Source organism: Lygodium microphyllum, chromosome 2 (assembly GCF_053477565.2).
Source record: "Lygodium microphyllum isolate KBCC chromosome 2, Lygodium_microphyllum_v1.1.10, whole genome shotgun sequence".
Taxonomy (NCBI): Eukaryota; Viridiplantae; Streptophyta; class Polypodiopsida; order Schizaeales; family Lygodiaceae; genus Lygodium; species Lygodium microphyllum.
The window spans coordinates 87,745,663-87,766,155 of NC_141136.1; the positions used below are offsets into that span (position 1 = coordinate 87,745,663).

Below are 20,493 nucleotides of genomic sequence, written 5' to 3' on the forward strand. Positions count from 1 at the left end.
TTCATACAACCAGATGAAGGCCGAAACATTCTAGCCCTTAAATTACTTCAATTCTTGTCCCACTACCTGCAATGCGTTCACAGCTAAGGAATCAATTCTTTCTGCTTCTTGCTGAGTTTGCATGTGTTGTTGTAACAACAACAACTAATGTTGTTGCTGCTGCAACAAAGTAATAATTTATTGTAAAGGATCACCACCACTTGAACTTGCAGAATCCCTAATCTTTATGCACCTACTGCTATCGACTTCTTTCATGTCGAATTCACCCCTATTAGAGCGTTTGGGGTTGAATGTCTACCGCAGGGGTTTGGCAAGAAAAGAGAGTAAGATGGAAGAGAGCTTGGAATCAAGAGGTGGATGGGATTAGAGAAGATTTTTTGGGTTTTGGGAATGGATTGAAGAATTCCAACTTCAAGCACTGATCAAGGACATGTAAACCTTTAATCACTTGGAATCCTTTACCATAAGCTTCCTTGTATCTTAACACCCATTCATGTAAACAATTGTTGATCCACTTTGCATTTGCTAGATACAATATAGATCGGAGATTAGACAAGATTATGTTCAAAGACAATGTTTATAGGGCAATAGGATTTGAATGACTTTACCCTAGGCTTGAGCATATCCAAGTGAATTTAGGCTTGGAACTTCCAATATTTAGCCACTACTTTTATGATATAATTTCTATTGGGAATGGTTTTTATCTATAGTGAGCTTAGATGTATAAAGTCCATTCATTTGTTGCCAAGGCTATGCTTAAATGCTTGTTGCTTTCAAGTGGAAGATTAGGACTTATATATAGTAATGTTAAAACAATGGTTGTTGACATTTATTTTGATTTTGAGTTGGTCTCACTTTGATTTTCCATTTTCTTCTCTTTTGTCCAATTGATAATGATGGTATAAAGGGAAACAATGATTTTTCTAAGGACCACATGGAACAACCTTGATAAACAAGGGTTATTGTTTCACTTAATGAGAACTAGGCGCTCCGTGCCTAGACTCGCCCCGGCGCGCGATTTTTTTGGGGGGGGGGCGGGTGCTGGACGCGTGGCACCTGCCCCCGTGTTCTCTTTTTTTTTGGGGAGGTGGGGGCTGCCACGTGGCACCCGCCCCCACCTCTCCTTAACTAATAGTATAGATGCTTTTCTATCACACCAACTAAAAGTGAAGACAATACTTAGCAAGATGCAAAATAATACTTAGGAATAAGGTTTATTTGGAGAAGCTCTAACACAACTAGAGCACCTTCTCACTGTGCATTTCAAAACCACACGTTGAACAAGTTGAATGTCTCAAAACAAAATAGTCCACATATGGAGCTGACTTCCCACGAGCTATTTTAGATGTCTTTTCTTCTCACAAACGAGCCAATTAGTAAACTTTTGCTTTGTTGTAATGCAAGCATTGCCCAATAGTTACGAGATACCACACGAGGATCTGCACCATGGAAAAATCCCTTTAGTAGAACTACGGACGTTAGTCTTATTCTGTAGTCTACTAGGAGTTCCTTTAGAATGTTTGTTATGCTAAAGAAGAGCAGTTTTACCTTGGTGGGAAGTGTAATGTGCCTAGTCTATATTATGATGAGAAAGTGATGATTTACTAATTCAATTAGAGACCTTCTAAGGAGGTTGCGTGTATACGCATGTGAAAGGGCTATTCCTCTCCCCTTTATATGGGGAAGTTTAATAAGCAGCCTCTAAGCGTTTATAAAAATTGACTCTAAGCCACAGCTGGGTTCCACTCCACGCACACAAAATATACCTACGGTAGGCTAGGGTCCTGGGTGGCTGCTTGGCTTTTACTGATAGGTACTAGGAGTGACACAAGTCAATAAGAAGCAATTAAGGGCATTTGATTAACCTTTATTATAATGATGAGCTGACTACACAAGAAGGAAACGGGTGGGATGTGTTTATAAAGAAAATCATTGCGATTATCTTGTCATGACATGCGTTGTGCATCAAAGCAGGCAATAATAGCCATTGGGGCAAGTCAGCTCTCTCTCTCTCTCTCTCTCTCTCCGTGTTCCTTCTTTCTCCATCACGTATCTATCTCCCCACGGTGCATACACACATACTGTATACACACGCACACCACCCAGTTTTAACTGTATGCTTTTTTAGCTCCTGTCTGTCTGCATACAGAGGGTACCGATGATATAATCTCTCCCTCTCCCTCTCTCTTCTTCTTCTTCTTTCCTTCCTCTTTCTAGCAGCAGCTCCTACCGCCAGTGGCCAAAATACATTTAGTGGAGGTCTACCTTCTCAATCATTGTTCATCACACACACACACACACACACACACACAGACACACACACACACACACTCTCTCTCTCCTCCTCCTCCTCGCCTGTTGGTGCTGTCAATTATCTTAGGTGCAGCTTTTGATTGACTTGCAGACACTCTCCCATAATTACTGGTTTTTTGTAGTTTTGAATTAGGGGAAAGGGCGCAGCAGCAGCAGCTGCAGCTGCAGCAGCAACAGAGAGAGATAACCCTATCTTCTTATTACTGTGCTTGTTTTGTGCCTACTTCTACCTCGGCAGCTCCCCCCAACTCCATCTCTCTCTCTCTCTCTCTCTCTCTCTCTCTCTCTCTCTCTGTGCAGCCTGCAACATGAGTGCCTCCCCTAACACGAGCGCCACTGATTCTGCAGGCCCTGATCTTACCCTGCGAATCAGCCTCCCTTCCAAAACTGCATCTGTACTACTCGAGCCTTCTGCTTCTTCCTTAGATCCGGATATCTCAGGGGCGCCTCCTCATTGCAACCATGGCACCGTCAGCAGCGAGCTGGAGCTCTGGAAGAAGAAAGACGCCAGCCTCTTCCCTAAGCCTTGTAATTACGGAGACCATATGGCTAATATGGCGACGAGTGACAGCTCTAGCAACTCGAGCGCCATCACCGCCGAGAGAAACAGGCAAAGCAATTGCGTCAATGGTGGGGAGGACGTGGCTTCCACGAAGCTGTGCTTGGGACACTCTCCCAGCAGCAGCAGCAGCCATGCCAGAGAGGAGGCATCGCTGATGCCGGAGAAATCAGCTGATCTTCTCTCGATGGGACGCTATGCTGGCGCGGCAACTGCTGCTGCTGCTCATGCGGGTCATCGATCGAGCATGGACTCGGTCATCTTCGAGCCTCTGCTGATGAAGAGCTCCATCAATGGCGAAGCAGCTCGGGTAGCAGCGGCTGGAGCTCCGGGTTTTATCGATGTTGGAGCAGCACTTGCGGGTCATCGTGATCATCATCATCATATGTCGAAATTTGGCAAGGATGGGGTAAGCGGGCGAGAGAGCTTGATGGCGAGGCTGAATGCGGTGGAGAGGCCGGACGTCGATCAGCTGAGGGTGATGAGGGGGCGGGCGGCAGCGACGATGATGGAGGAGGCATCGGCGGCAGCTGCAGCTAGTCTGGTCCAGCGCAACGCTGCGGGCAATGCTAACGCGGCCAATGGCGGCCACGGTAGTGCTGGGATTAATGGTAACATCAACAACTGCAATAACAGCAGCAGCAACAACGCCAATAAGGCCCTCCACGGCGTGCACAACAAGGTCGCCACCAAGCGCAACGTGCGCGCGCCTCGCATGCGATGGACCAGCCACCTCCACGCCCATTTCGTGCACGCTGTCGAGGCCCTTGGCGGCCATGAAAGTAGGCCATCGATTCGCATCAATACTACTACTACTACTACTGATACATATAAGCTCCCGCCTGCATATATTATTAACATCCCACACCGATCTGTCTTGATCTCCTTCCGACACTAGTCATTGCAATCATTGTCACGCTAATTATCCCGTCGTGTGTGTGGTAATCCTGACACTAATCATCATGCCTTATAACTGAATGATTGCTGTTCATTTTCTGCCTCCATTTCAGGAGCTACCCCTAAGTCCGTCCTGGAGCTCATGAATGTCAAGGACTTAACCCTCGCGCATGTCAAAAGCCATCTGCAGGTATGATGTTATTCATGAAAACGGAAACCCTAATTCGGCCCCCTCCATAGCTATCTAACTATTAGTACCAAACATGAACCGGAACCGGGGAGCACGTCTAAATGCTCCGTATTGTGTCACTATGCAGATGTATAGGACGGTCAAAGCGACGGACAAGAACAACATCGGCAGCGGTGCTGCTGGTAAGTCCTCCTATTGTATACACTCTTATTACAAGAAAAACTGGCATCAGCAATGCTTGTAGCCATAGCCTTGTGCGTCGTTCTTGTAGCCATAGCCTCATACGTCCTGCTTGAACCCTACCTCTTGCGACTCACAACATTGAGCTGTCCTAATATTCCTGACGACGATACCTCTGCAGGGTTCCTAGACATCTTCGATCGGGCGTCCAGCGCTGCATCATCATTTTACAATCATCAGTACCTGAGGCCCTTCAACCTTCCGCCACACGACCATCATATTCAACCCTTCCCATCGACCAATCTTCGAGCTGGCGCCGGCGCTTTGATGAGCTTCGTCAACAGTGCTACTGACTTATACGGCAGCATCAGCAGTAACATCGGGCAGAGTGGCATCAGGACGTCTGCTCAGCCGCTAGTCCCTCCGTCGGCCTGCAGCTCTTCGACATCCAATTCTTCCTCCAATAACAGTACCAGCACCAGCTCTCCTCCCTCTGCTGCCGGCCTCGACCATCATCACCTCCATCGTCTCTCCGCACCTCCCACCCATGCGCCGAATTCTCTCAACGTAGGCGACACGAGAGCCATGCTTGGTCTCAACTTCTCTGCAAGCAAATTCATCGGCCCCAACAACACTTCTCTGTCATCATATAATGCGAGCAGGTGAGCATACTCAACCGAGAGACCTCTCTTACCCGGCATCCTTGTCTTCAGTTTTCTGCCCATGATTTAAGTTACTGTGGAGAGAGAGAGAGAGAGAGAGAGAGAGAGAGAGAGAGAGAGAGTTTTACGAAAAAAAAAAGAGAGAGAGAGTAATGATGAAGTAAATTAACAGTCATTCATAGCATGCTATGATGAGTTAATCACTATTTTGAAATCACAGATTGGCATGGCCACTACAACAGGACAGCCACAATGTATTTCTACAAGACTCAGACTCCAATCATTACCGGAGAGCGCCATCTTTCATTCAGAATCAACAGAATTCAATGGTATGAATATTGTTTTTCAGCTTCAATCATACTTTTGCTTAGCATCTTAAGTGGTTCAGCATAGATCTTATAGCAGGCCATCATTTTATTAGCATCAGACATCGACATCATGATTAAGCATCCGTTTGCTTCTAGTCTTCCACTCCATATGATTATTATTTTGTCTATGTTCTTAATGGTTTCCATTTGTGTACTGCGCAGGTCCAAGATGTCAATCAGGCACCATCAAACCTCTCAAACAGCGGCTATCTTGCACCCTCTTCTCTCTCACAACTGATCTCGTCTCAGTTCAATAGTAAAACGCCCAGTCTTGGGAGGCCATCTAGCGGCTGGCTGCATTCACACAATAATCGTCATGCAGATCATCATCTACATGCAGAAAATCACGCTCCTGCAAAGGAACTCCCCTTGCTCAAGTGCTGACACAGCAAAGGCAGCGCCACAGAGAGAGAGAGAGAGAGAGAGAGAGAGAGAGAGAGAGAGAGTGCCTTAAGAAGAAGGTTTACTTTCTCTCTCTCCTCTCTCTCTATCTAGTTGTATGGCCTCAACAGTCGGTTTATGGTTATGTTGTAGCTGTCCTTCAAACTTACATGTAACATTATCTTGGCTCTTCCGTCGTCATAGACCTTGTAACTCGTTCATGTTGGCATGGCACAAGGTCTTTCATCACGTGGAAGCCGTAGCAAGTAGCCATTTCGAGAAGAGTAATTAGCTTGACTCCGGTGTCATGTATTAAGCCATGCCAGTGACATGAGTTCATATTGTACTTCAGATCACATACAAACCCTTATTAATCGAACCAACTTCGTAAGCTTTCCATGGCACGTTTTGTAGTTTTTCTCTCTTCTATCTTGTCTCACATGATGCGATCTCTCCAATTCGTTTGAATAGGGGTTACCCACATTTCATGTTAGAGAGGCTTTACCATATTTCTTTCCATCCTTTAGGGGAGAGATTGGAAGGACATGCTATAACCTTTCTCATAAGAACACTCTTATTAACTAAAGGCCAAATCTATTTCCGCCCTTGTTGTCAAGAATATGCCCCAATTGAAGGGTCACTGTTGAAACCTTGAAATTTAACTCTTGCATGTTTTATGTTGTTGTGTGTGTCTGAGAGAGAGAGAGAGAGAGAGAGAGAGAGAGAGAGAGAGAGAGAGAGAGAGAGAGAGAGAGAGAGAGAGAGAGAGAGAGAGAGAGAGAGAGAGAGAGAGAGAGAGATGATTACTAGGTTTTAGGATTCTATATAGGTAGGTCTTCATGTTAAATATGTTCAATGTCCCACTCTCACAAGGTGCCCCCAATGATCAATGGTACTTATAAAGTTTTAAGAACCCATTATGAGGAAAAGCAATGTATGAGCTTTGGACATTGGTTGCATATTAAATTACATGTCAAATGAGGGCTGTGTGGTGACTAGATTGTAAAACGATGACTTATGTAGGTCTAGCTCATAGGTTAGATGAAGCATCAAAGCTGGTAGAAGCTAGAGGTATAATGTATTAAGGTATATGGTATGTGAGTTATCAAGGACTTTTATTTTGGGTCCCAAGGGTGCCTTGGCTAGAGGTCTAAAGGGACCCCCTAGCCCCACCATTGGTAAAGGTTCAAGGATAACACCTCATACCTAATGATAAAAGGGAATATTTCCTAACTGATTAGTGAAGTTTAATAATATGGGATGTTAGTAAGATCAATTGACTACATTTGTGGGTTATAAATGAAGGACCCTTATATAACCATTATATTCCCTTTGCTGAATTGAAGTTCATCTAGCTACTTTTAATCTCTTCACCTTGAATCTGTCTAGATCACGGAATTGATTGACAGGGCCATAATTGGATCACATTTTTTGCAATTAAAGAAATACCAATTTTACCCAAAAACAAGTGTAATCTTAGTTCTTTGCTCTCAGATGTTGCCTTTCATGATTGTACATGGTATTATAGCATACATGGAGCTTTAAGGGTTCAAGTGTATAAGAGAGGTAATGACTTCAATAGCAAAAAGGAGCAACATCTACTTCCAAAAGTAATTTTGGTGTATTAAGAATGATACTATATCATTAAGTATATAGACATTGAGGATTCATCCAGTAACTCTATGGAAGGCAATTGAGATGGTATAGAATACACTCTAGAAAAGTTCAAAATTACAAATGTCCTTGAATTTTATGATTAGCTTTAAGAGATGGTGTTGGGGAATAGCTATGAACCATAGCATACTTTTAACTCATCAAATTCAGATGTAATAATTTCTCAAAATGTTGATCTTCTATGAGATTGGAAACAAAGAAGCAAAGTATAGATGCTGTATATGCCTTAGTTACAAGCACATTTGACAATGTTTTGACAATTGATTTTACATATAAGACAAAATTAAGTGTGTTACTAATCATTTAGTGGACAGAGCATCGCTATAGTGGACTGTTGTCCGCAAAAGCATTGATTGTCCTACTACTTGGAAAAATTTTCAAATGAAATTTTTACAGAACTTTCTTCCACCTCAATTTCATGAAAAAGCAATCAAACAGTGGGATCTTCTGCATCAAAGAGATCGTCAGCATATTTCACAATATACCGAGCATTTCTAGAATGCTTTATTGCAACTTTGAATGCTTGAAGATATACTTGAGGCGACCCATAAGCGCAAGTTTATGTCTGGTTTGCTTGGTCACTTCTATGTAGAAGTGAACATGTTCAAGCCAACGACTCTCGAGGATGCGATCTCCTTAGTTCATGATGCTGAAGAAAAAATTCGAGGACGAGAGAAGCGACCACAATAATTCTCAAATAACAGTAACATTGGTACAAAGCAATTGAATTCTAACTTTTGAAGATTCAATCAAAACCACTTTGTTCCATCTTCATTCCGTAAATCTTGGACACGACCCCTTGCTTTACCATCAAATACAAATCAAAATCCTAAGCCATCTTTTCAGTTGAATCTAAACTTTTCGCTATTATCAATAATGTTTCTAAAGCCAAATCCATAGTCTACTATAAGTGCCATCAACTTGGACATCTAGCAGTGAATTGTCAATCCAAAAAGCCAACTGTTCACATCAACTACTTGGGAGCAACTGAAGATGAAGACCATGAAAAAATGCAAGATTTTATGGAAGACGATGACAACATCGATAATACTTTAGATACTTTATCAGGTATGCCAAATCCCCATTCTTTATTAATGATGAAATGTTTTATGCATGGTAAAGAAAAGATTGTTTTACATGATGACCAAAGCACACACAATTTTATTTCTGCAAAATTAGTCAAAGAATTAAATTTACATACTGTTTCATTCATTATCGCATCAAGGGTGCATTATTAGGCATTAGATACAATGGAACACACGAAGTGTATGACTTAGAAATTAAAATTAGTGATTATGCTGAATGCAGAAATTTCTTATCTAGTGATATTATCTTAGGAAATGCTTTGGCGTCATCAATATAATCCTGATATAGATTATTTCATGCATTCAATGAAGATTTATTCTTGTGGAAAACAAATCACATTACATGGCATGCACACTTTTGATAATTTTTCATTGCTTAGTCATATATAGGCTAAACGTGCATTAAGAAAAGGTAGCAAATCCTACTTAATATGGGTGAATGTGATTGAAGTTAAGGAAAATTAGATTCATTCTAGGCACGCACAATTTCTTTCACAATTTAAAGATTTTTTTGCTAGTGACTTACCACTTGGTTTACCATCTACATGTCTTGAAGATCATAAAATAGACTTAATTCCAAGTTCACAACCACCATGTAAAGCATCTTATTGACATAATCAAATTGAACAAAAAGAAATCCAAACCCAAGTTGAATAATTGTTAACTCGAGGACTCATTAGACGTTGTCGTCGTGTTAAGGGTTGAAGGTCTACCATCGGGGCTTAGTGCAGAAGAAGAGTATGGGATTCAAGGTACGGAGAAGGGAAAAAGAATGGGTTTTGACAAGATTCGGGTTTCAGAAAAGACTTAGATGAGGAAGAAGATTTCAAGCTTTTTCTGTGTATTTAGCATACATGAATGGAATAAATGTCTCTATCTTGATTACATCAAATGCATTTGGAAACATAAACCATAACATGAAGAATATTCTCAGATTTTTAATCCAAATGCAAATACCAAATGCAAGCTCAAATGGATTTTATCTCATGTACATAGACGGATTTCAACTCCAGGAAACAAGTATTATGATGGTAGATTCAAATACATTCAAGATATGGCCGACCAATAGTACATGAAATGCATTGAAGGAGCATAATTTTAACTTCAGCCCTATTTTAAAACAGAAAATTCCAGCCCATAATCAAGCTCAAAAAGAGTACATAAACTCATGAATAAGCTTCTCTAATCATTAATGGATAAAGCCTTGATGATAAGAGGTCATTTTCTTCTATTACAATCACATGAATCACTTGTTTGCTCATAAAAATGGACAAGAACAGTGGGCTGCCCTGTTTATGACTGGTTTCTTCAGCCCATAACAGCCCATACACCTTCAAAATCCTCACCCTTTGCTTGCCCCAAAGTCACTCAAGTACTTGGGTACAAGTCGGGCTTCATTGGACCATGAATAAGGTAGATAAAATGAGAGAAGACGTACATAAGAGTAGGCTGAATACTTTTCTCTCAGATTTTCCCCTTTTATAGACTGTCATACCATGCATTTTTGTCAGACCAAATGGACGGATCAGTGGAGCTCTCACCTTGTTTGTATCTTCATCTTCAGCTCTTGTTAATCTTCAGTTTGCATGCTCCAAAGCATGTACCATAGCTCCCAGCTTTCTCCAGTTGCAGCAGGTTGTGCAGGCCTGCATTTTGTGCTGAAAAATGTGGGCTGCATCTTGCTCAGCTCCACACTGCTGTTTGACCTACTTAGGTCACTTACTGGTCACATTAGTCCATTACTCCAGGTCTTCCATGAACCTAGTGGACTTTTGGCATTTTCCTTGAGTTCTAATCATATTTAGCACTTGAATCAATGTGATTTATCCTGCAGACTGTCAATTACTTTCAACTGACCAAGTTGCAGGTTCCCATGGACTTATTTTGTATCAATATACATGGTACAACTGAAAATTATATGCTAAATACAAAAGAACTTATGTAACTAAGTTGGTTATTGGGTAACAATGTTTGAATTATGTATGCAAATTCCTCATATAGATCCCAGTGAAGTACTTCTGTGTTCATAAGAATCCCATGATTTATATTATGAACAATAAACTCTTTGACAACGTAGTAGTTTCCCATTTGGTGCACCCATCCTATTAGTTAAAAACAAAAATAACACCTATAGGATATGCATTGATTATTATGCCCTAAATAAGATCACTATCAAGAATAGATATCCAATTCCTAGGGTAGACGACCTCATGGATAAACTACAGGGGGCTGCAATATTTAGTAAAATAGATCTTAAAACTGGATACCATCAAGTATGACTGGACACATCTGATATTTTCAAAACTGCATTTAGGACTCAATTTTCGACATTATAAATTCCTTGATATGCATTTTGGTTTAACTAATACACAAGCCACATTCAATCGTATGATGAATAACATATTTTTGAAGCATCATTATTGTGCCATTGTTTTCTTTGATGACATATTGGTTTTCAGTAAAAATGAGAATGAGCATTATGAACATTTATCATTGGTTTTCAAAATATTGAAAGAGAATCAATTATTTGCTAATCTTGAAAAGAGTGAAAATTTTCAAACTCACATTGAATACTTAGGGCATATTGTTTCATTTAAAGGTATTAAAGTTGATCCTAAAAAGATAGAAGCAATTTTGAATTGACCGATATCTAAAAATGTACATAAATTACATTCTTTCTTAAGTCTTGCTAGCTTTTGCAGAAAATTTGTGAGAAATTTTTCATTGCTTGCATTACCTTTGACACAATTATTAAAGAAAGATATTGTGTATCATTGGTCTGAAAATTTGCAAAAGTCTTTTGATTTACTAAAACATGCCTTAACATAGGCTCCTGTACTGCGACTTCTTGACTTTAATAGACATTCTTCCTAGGAGTCATTAATGCTAGTGGATTTGGAATAGGAGCTGTCCTTATGCAAGATTCCAGTCCCATAGCCTACTCTACCTACAAACTTAAACCCTCTGAACTTAAGTATTCTATCTATGATAAGGAATTGCTAGCTGCAGTACAAGGTTTATGACAGTGGAAACACTATTTGATAGGATCTGAATTTATGATCAAAACTGACCAACAAAGTATCAAATATCTCCTTAGTCAGCCACAAATCTTTGATCGGCACATTAAATGGGCGAATTTTATTCAAAATTTTCATCCACTTATCCAATATCAACCTGGAAAAGAAAATGCTATTGCCGATGCCTTGAGTAGAAGACCAACTATTCATAATATTTATGTGATATCTTTTGATTTCCTTATTCCTATGAAAGATACCTATGATCAAGACCCTAGTTTTCAAGCTAATTGGAATAAATTAATTGTAAATAATTGAATTCCAATTGATTCATTGTCTTATGCTGATGGATTTATGTTTTATGAGAAAAGGTTATGTGTAATTGTTTCATTTAGATCATTTGTATCGCACGAAATTCATTGTCTCCCATATCAAGGCCATAGAGGTATTATTTTCACTTTATACACATTGGTTGAAGATTTTTATTGACAACAGATGGACTTTGATATTTCTAACTTTGTAACTGAATGTATAATTTGTCAAAGAGTTAAGCGATACTATGGTAAGCAATATGGTTTGTTAATGCCTTTACCAATTCCACAACAACCATGGGAACATATTTCAATGGATTTTATTACTGGTTTGCCTAACACTCAAGCTAATCATGATATGATTTGGACTATTGTAGATCGGTTTAGCAAATAAGCATATTTTATTCCATGCAAGAAAACGTTAACTGTATCTCAAGCTGCTCAATTATTTCTGAAAACTGTTTTCACTAACCATGGTTTGCCAAAAATTATTATTTCTGATTAAGATTCTAGATTCTGCAATAATTTTTGGACTACTTTTTTTTTTCAATTTAGAAACAAAGATTGATTTTTCATCTACATTTCATCCTGAAACAAATGGGCAAACAGAAGCTACAAATAGTACAATCTTGGATCTTTTACGTCCATACACAATTTCAAAACCATAAATATGGGATACACACTAGCATTTACTTTAGTTTACTTATAATAATACTCCACATACAGCTACACGAAAAGTACCTTTTAAAATAATTTATGGACATAGATTACCTACACCTATTACTTCATTGTTAAATAAAGTTAAAGCTATTGATGATATTGCCAATATGCATGCTACTATTTTTGCTGAAGTCAAAGATATGATTGCGAAAGCCCAGCAATCATATACAAAACAAGCTAATAAGAAAAGAAAAGCTATGAATTTCATAGTTGATGATTATGTTTGGTTAGGCATTGAAAAGCATAGATTACAAAGTGTTGAGAAACACCCTATTGTGAAATTAGCTCCTACATTTTATGGACCTTTCAAAATCATTCACAAAATTAATGACAATTCCTTTAAATTAGAATTACTCCAACATTGGAAAATCCACAATACTTTTCATATAAGTTTGTTGTGACATTTCAAAGGCCAATTACGTGTCCACTCTGTCTATGAAAATCCTCCTTTATTAGAAGAAGAAACTGAAATCCTTGAACTTGAAACTATTTTAGACACGGATTATATGACCACTAGAACTGGTCGTAGATATTCTAGATATTTGGTGAAATTTAAAAATCATCATGTTGAAGAAGCCCAATGGATGCACGCTCATGACCTAAGTATTTTGTAGCTAATAGAAATTGAGGACAATTGCTATTTCACCCCAGGGGTATGATGCCAGGGCATATTCCACGGTGGATTCCATGAGGTTTTGCGATGGATTCTGTAAAATTATATTTATTTATCGGGGCTCATAAACAAGGTGGATTCCTTGTGCAAAAAGTTGATGGGGATGCTTGTCCTTTTCGAGCGTCATATTAATTTAATGTGCAAGTGAGTGATTCCATAGCGGGTGATTCTGCAAAATACATATCTAAATTAATAGATGTTTATGAGTTTAGAGTGTGCACTTGTATTAAATTAAGGTTAGGACAGAGTTCCAATCTATTTATTTATTTTGTAGCTGAAGACTGCTAAGTATTCACCTTTGTTGTTTTAATTTTATTAATTTCTAACAATTGTGAATGCTTCAGTTGATATGTAGAGCAGGTGGCGGTGGCGTTGGGAAGCACTGGTGGGCGATAGTGTCTATTCAAGTTATTTAGAAGAAATTATCATTTTTGATGGGGGTGCATCTTAGGCATGGCGATAATATTTATTTTGGTGCGCTTATTTATTGAAGCGCTTGACATATATTTATTATTTTGTATGTGCATGGGCATATGGTTTAAATATTTATTATTAGACATTGTATTTGGGTATTGTCTGATTCTTGGACCGCCCAACCGCTTTATTCTTTATTTGAACAAAAGCAAACACAAAAGCTAAAGCATGATAATTGTAAAATTGGGTGATTTTTGAGCTTGGAGATGAATAAAATGTTAAATACATGCTTTGTGGAGCGCTCACACAAGGCATGGGAGAAGATTGTACCCAATTGGTCTTTTTGCCTCATGTCATGCAAGTCTATTCTCTTGAATTTTGAGCTTAAAGTAGAGTTCTTTGTTCTTGGGGACCTTCTGGCGCTTGCTACGTATGCATACGACATCCGATCACTACAAGGATATGGAGGCATAGCGACGACGCTTTCTAACACAAAATAGCAGCGTCACTATTTGCATCGCTATTAGCGTATAGCAACGCAAATAGCGACGGTGCTCAGACAAAAAAAAACGCGGGCCGAAACCTGAGCGTATTATTTTGCGCGAGTACACGAAAGAGAGAGCGAACTCCATCTTGCATTTGAGAGGGAGAGGGAGAGAAAGAGAGAAAGAGAGAGAAGGAAAGCTTCTCACTGCCGCCGCTGCCGTTTGCGAAGAAGAGGATGAAGTGTACGAAGGGCGAAGAGGAGCCGCCGTCGCAAAGAGGAGCCGCTGAATCCATCCTCGAGCCTTTACGGTGAGTGCATTATTCGTTCTTACTTTGTTTTTATATTTTCTCTTTTTCTTTTACCTGTTTTTGTTAAAAGTCATGTGTATTGAGAGAGGGAGAGAAAATGAGAGAGGGAGAGGAAGAGAGAAAAGGAAAGAAGGAACGAGAGAGAGAGGTAGAAAACATTAAACATAATATGGAAAGAGAGAAAGAGAGGGAGAGGGAGAGGGAGAGAGAGGCAAAGGAAGAGAGAAAAGGAAAGAAGGAATGAGAGGGAGAGGGAGAAAACATTAAACATAATAGGGAAAGAGAGAAAGAGAGGGAGAAGGAGAGGGAGGGAGAGAGAGAAGGAGGGAGAGGTTGTTGTTATTGTTGTTGTTGTTTTATTTCTTCTTTTTATTGTTTGTTGTTGTTATGGTAGTGGTAGTGGTAGTTGTTATTTAATTTCTTATTTTCTTGTTTGTTGTTTTTGTGGTTGTCGTAGTAGTGGTAGCGGTAGCGATAGTGGTAGTTTTTATTTAATTTCTTATTTTCTGTTTATTGTTGTTGTGGTAGTAGTAGTAGTAGTAGTGGTAGTGGTAGTGATAGTAGTAGTTGTTGTTTAATTTCTTCTCTACTAGTTTGTTGTTGTTGTAGTAGTCGTAGTTATGGTCGTAGTCATGATTGTAGTAGTAGTAATAGTAGTTTTCTTGTTTGTTGTTGTTCTAGTAGTAGTAGTTTTTTTTCTTTTATTGTTTATTGTTGTTTAGTTTTCTTATTTGTTGTTGTTGTTGTTGTTATTGTAGTAGTTTTTTCTTCTTTTCTTGTTTGTTGTTATTGTAGTAGTAGTAGTAGTAGTAGTAGTAGTAGTAGTAGTAGTAGTAGTTGTTGTTGTTTTTTCTTCTTTTCTTGTTTATTGTAGTGGTAGTGGTTTGTTGTTGTGGTAGTCGTAGTCGTAGTCGCCATAGTCGTGGTTGTAGTAGTAGTAGTGGTGGTTTTCTTGTTTGTTGTTGTTATTATTGTAGTAGTAGTAGTAGTTTTTTTAATTTTCTTGTTTATTGTTGTTGTAGTAGTAGTATTTTTTTTTCTTTTCTTGTTTATTATTGTTTAGTTTTCTTATTTGTTGTTGTTGTAGTAGTGGTAGTAGTAGTTGTTATCGGTACAATGTCTTGGATCATTGGAAGAACATACCGAAGGAGAGCAAGGACTACATAGTAGCATCCTTGCATGAGGAGTTTTCGGTACCAGCCACAGCAGATAGATTTTCTACGGGCTGGATGATGGAGTGCATGTGTGCATATATGTCACACAGACGATCGGACGCACGCAAGGCACTCAAGAGTGGGGCTGCAAAGCCTGAGTGGCTAGACACGGACGACTGGCGTTGACTTAGGGAGGAGGCTACAGATTCTCCAGGACATTGGAGACAGTAGCACGAGGCAGCGAGGGCATGACTAGAGGCCGGAGTGGTCCATCATCTTGGGAGTGGCAGCCACATGACATATCTAGAGGACTTTGTAAGTTTTTCTTTTATTTTGCTTGCTTATTTTTTTGCAATATCATTTGTACTGACAATCGTGTTTCTAACAGTTGTATTTTGTTTTCTTTGCAGCACTCCATTACAAATCGCGATCCCACCGGCCTTGAGACTCGATATGCAGAGAGACATGGTCTCACTGCATTGATCGACGGATTGTATGGACGCGACAGCCTTGTAAGTCACTCATATTTCTTGTTCGTAGTTACCATGTTTAATTAGAATGCATTATTGTATGGTGGACTGATGTATAGTTGTTTCTTTTTTTGCAGAGTCCGTTCGATGCTCCTTTGCAGAGGGACGAGGTTTCGGATGGTGATGATCTATAGCTCGCCCTTGGATCCATGAAGCTCACACACCTTTCTTTTTTGGTCACGTGATCTATGTAGACATTTTCTATGTATAGTAGTATCTTGCCATGATTGTAGCGGTCGCTTTCATTATGAGATCATGTATTTATTTCATGTATCAGTGTTATGATTTAAGTACACTTTATCTTTATTTACACGAGCATTGTACACATTTTTGAAACTATTTTGTATGGCCCAAATAAAGCACATAGTTGCCCTGCCACAATTTTTTTTTTCATGTTACCGTCGCTATTAGTATCACAAATTTACTGCACGCGTCGTTATTAGCATCGCAAAGCGTCGTTATCAACGTCATTATTTGCATCAGTATCACGGATACCGACACAAATAGCGACATTGATAATGATGCTAATACCGACTGTTCTATGGCGTCGCTAATAACGACACTTTTTGCGACGACAGGGGAAAATTTCTTTATTAACATTTTCGTCGCTTTTAATGTCGGTATAAAGAATATATCTTGTAGTGGATTTGCGCACCAATAAGAGTTTGTACAAAACATGAAAGCAAACAAGAGTCCAAAATCTAGAGAATTAGCTAGTAGTAGACAAGTTTGTTGAAGGAAAGATAGTAGAAGTATTCATCACCTGGATCAAGAATCTGCACGATAGATGGTTCCAATTGAGATACACAAGATTAGCCAAAAGCTACCTTGGTACTATCTTTGAATATGTGAAATAAAGGTTGATAGACTAGTAACAACACTTGGGACTCACATGAGACCTCAAGTATTCATACAAGACAAAATTTATTGCATTATTATGGAGAAGTTGAGCATAAAGTGTGAGAGGGAAGATACAGTGGAAATGCTAGATTCTTTATCAATACAAAAAGTAAAGAAGGTTCCTTCACTTTAGGGTTCACTATATATAAACCCTTTATATCACTTGCATTCAAGGGCTATTTTAAAATACCCTTATTTTTTAATTTTCTTCAAATAAAACATACCCCCTTTTCTATTCAATCTATACACAATCTCTTAATATGGGACTCTTTTGTGTGTAAAAAAAGTGTACAAATGATAATTTAAATAATCTCTTATTTTGATATCATATGATCTACTTAAAGATTTATGAGTGAACCCTATGAGCTCCACCAAGAACAATAGTGATTGACAAGAAGAACAGAGGTGGTTAAAAGAAGTTTCACAAACCACTACTTCTACTATAAGAAGAAGGGTTATGTAATTGTAGATTGCCATATTAAGAAAAATGAAAAGGATGGTACCTTAAAAGAATAAAGAAAAGAAGATTACCAATGTGGTTGATTAATCAAAGTGAGAATATAGCTAGAGTTATTCATTGCTACAATAAAGAATCTGTTCTTCTTGTCTCAACAAGCATCAATCACTAACTCAAGGGTCTTGGATAGTGGTGCCTCTTATTATGTGACCAAGATAAAATGCTTATACAATTCTATGTAGTGTCTACAAGAATCCATTACTTTGATAGTTAATAATAGTAACAATTATTGTACTATGGGCACAAATGCTTTTTCCTTGTTGCAAAATACGGTGAAACAAAAGCTTTTACATGTATTGTATGTTCCAAGATTCAGAAACAAAGTTGCTTCCATAGTTACTCTTGGCCATGAAATGAGATTCACCAAGACATGTGTAGAAGTTCTTAATAGACTTGGCAAGATTGTTGGTAAAGGAGAAAAAGAAAAAACTTGTATGAGTTAAGTGCTCTTATATCCATCATTGGGGTGAAACATGCAAATGATGGGATGAAAGATTTGATTACATTAGGTTTGTAGTATTAGAGATACATAAGCAAGGTATAGTACCTCACTTAGATGAAGTGATAGAAATGGAGGAGCCATGTGAATCTTTTATAATAGGTAGGAAGAAAAGAAATCTATTTTTAGAAGAAAGTAATAATAAAGCAAAGGCTCCTCTAGAGTTGGTTCATGTCGACTTATATAGTAATATACCTACACAAGCCTTGGGGAGTCTTCCTATTTTATATTTAGAAGAGAGAAAGAGAAGGAAAGGGGGGTCTAGAAAGAGAGGAAGAGCTAAATTGAGAGAGAGAGAGAGAGCTCTAAGAAAGGAGGGATCAAAGAAGGGATGCGTTAGCCTTCAATATGCTCATGATATTAAAATTTTATGAATTAATTTATAAAATTATATTTATTTTATTTTTTGGAGTCATAATTTGGTCAATAGGACTTGACCTTGTATATGTTGTGTATAGAAGCATGAAGAAGATCACATTTGTATTTCATGAAATAAGTGCAATTCTAGATGCAAGTCCCCTGATGTACAATTTATCATGACCTTAGATGTGTCCATAAGTTTTCTTCCTAAGCTAAGAAAATGCATTAATATGGTTTTGTAGGCATATTCCCTTGTAATAACCCCTTATCATCATCATAGGTGAGAATGCCACTAATGTCCCATTAATCCATTTTCTTGAGGTCATTACTTGGGGGGGGGGGGTCACTCATGAATATATGTATGTATAACATGAGTTCAAAATAAGGGGTTTTTTAAACACCATTTGCATACATTTTTTACATATATAGAAGGGTATCATATAAAGGGGTTACTTATAGATTGAATAAAAAAGGGTTGTGTTTTATTCAGGAAAAATTCACAGATTAGGATATTTATAAATATGCCATGAACACACGTTATATAGAGGATATATATATATATATATATATATATATATATATATATATATATATATAATGAACCCTCCGAGGGTCATTATCTCTCCATTTCTCTACTATTGTTATGCTTGTACCTATGTATATTAACAAGCTCATGTAGCTTGGTGATGACTTTGCTTTCTTTATGAGTTGACTTGTATGGTAGTCAATCAAGTACAAGAAGCTTAGAGGAATCATAGGTATCATGAGCTTTTAGGGTGTAGAAGATGGGAAGGGGGCAATCACTAGCAATATGAATAGCCTCATGAGGGGTGGGATTGACATGCACAAGGGTTTGGATGGGGGTGGGAAAGTAAGAGCTTGGTCTAGGGTGGCAAGTGCCAAACCTTGGAGGCAAGTTCACTGTCACTCCCACTAGTGTAGCAAGAGTGGGTGAAGAAGGCCCTAATAGCCTAGGTATATACACTTGTATAAAGCCCTACATCCGTAAAAAATTTCTGTGCACACATTGGAAAGAGCATTGATAAAATTTTTATGGCAAGTGTTCTAGTGCATATCAAGGACATATTGACATACTCATATTGATGCTTTTACAAATGAGATTATTTTGATGGTAGGACATGATATTAGGAAAAATTTTGCATGCATTTGTAATCTTAAATATAATTGGTATTCCCCTTATTCCTTTTAGTGTGGGATCTCTAATTTGTTGAATAGTTGAACTATTCATTTGATTTTCTTTCTCTTCTATGATATGCAATATATTTTCATACCACCCTTATTTTTATGTCTTTTCACTAAAGATTTTGGATTCTCTCAACAAATGTAAATGCACCTAATTTACACTTAGATATTATTAGATCCTTGAGCTTTTGAGATTCATAAATTTTTGTAGGTAGTCTAGGGAGTCTTATTAAGCTTTTAGAGACAACTTGTCACTAAAATGTTTCAAACAGAAAAAAGTTGTATGTAAACAAATATTAAAAAAACATGTAATATGGTAAAAATTCTTCATACCTATTTCATGAATCAATAATTGAGCTTATACATTACAACTATAAGTCAACATAGCCAACCTTGGCATTGATAAAATTTTGATCTTTTGTGCTTGCATGTGACAATTGTTAAAAAGATGCAATATTGGAGCAATCTTTTGTGAGGTGAAAAGCGCCTATCTTATGTATATGGAAATGTCGTCCATATGCCATGTACTACCTAGAGCATAAATCTTTGTGCATATTAGATACACATATACAGATGCAAAGAAAGATGCTACACATATATAAACTCGATTTAATAAACATTACTTCTCAATCACATCCAAAACTCAACTCAAGCTACTCTCTGCTGACATCAATATTTTGTTGGCATGCTCATCTAAGAAAGGATGAGGAGGTGGCTCTAGTCTTCTAGCTTTTGTTCCTTCTCTTCTAGTGCACTCACATTCCTCTTCATACTATTTCACTAAGCTTTCCATACACTTGGATTTATAGATCATGAAGATGCTCAATCTCTTGCTCAATTGGATTTAAATAAGTTGAACTCCCTTTCCATGTAGAACCTTGCTTGATATCCTTTTTGAGTCTTCCTCAAACCATGCAAGTTGAGTGTCTTCATTGAGGTTTTGCACATATTTTTAAGATAATATGTGCACTTTTCATGCAATCATTCTTCATCTATTGAACCCTCAAGACTTGCTCTTTGTTGCACATAGCTCTTCAATGTTCCCATGAATCTTTCCATGAAAAAGATCCATTGAGTACTGAAAACTCTTGCGA

General features: G+C 38.3%; 1 protein-coding gene across 1 annotated transcript; it reads left to right on the forward strand.

Annotated features, from left to right (window-relative positions):
• The first annotated feature begins 2,048 nt into the window (after positions 1 to 2,048).
• On the forward strand, positions 2,049 to 6,075 carry LOC148039985 (uncharacterized). Its single transcript, XM_087695559.1, has 6 exons — positions 2,049 to 3,654; positions 3,883 to 3,959; positions 4,087 to 4,141; positions 4,321 to 4,801; positions 5,022 to 5,130; positions 5,332 to 6,075. The coding sequence occupies exons 1-6, from the start codon at positions 2,622 to 2,624 to the stop codon at positions 5,551 to 5,553; spliced, it is 1,977 nt and encodes a 658-aa protein (XP_087551685.1). The 5' UTR covers positions 2,049 to 2,621; the 3' UTR covers positions 5,554 to 6,075.
• The last annotated feature ends 14,418 nt before the right edge of the window (positions 6,076 to 20,493 follow it).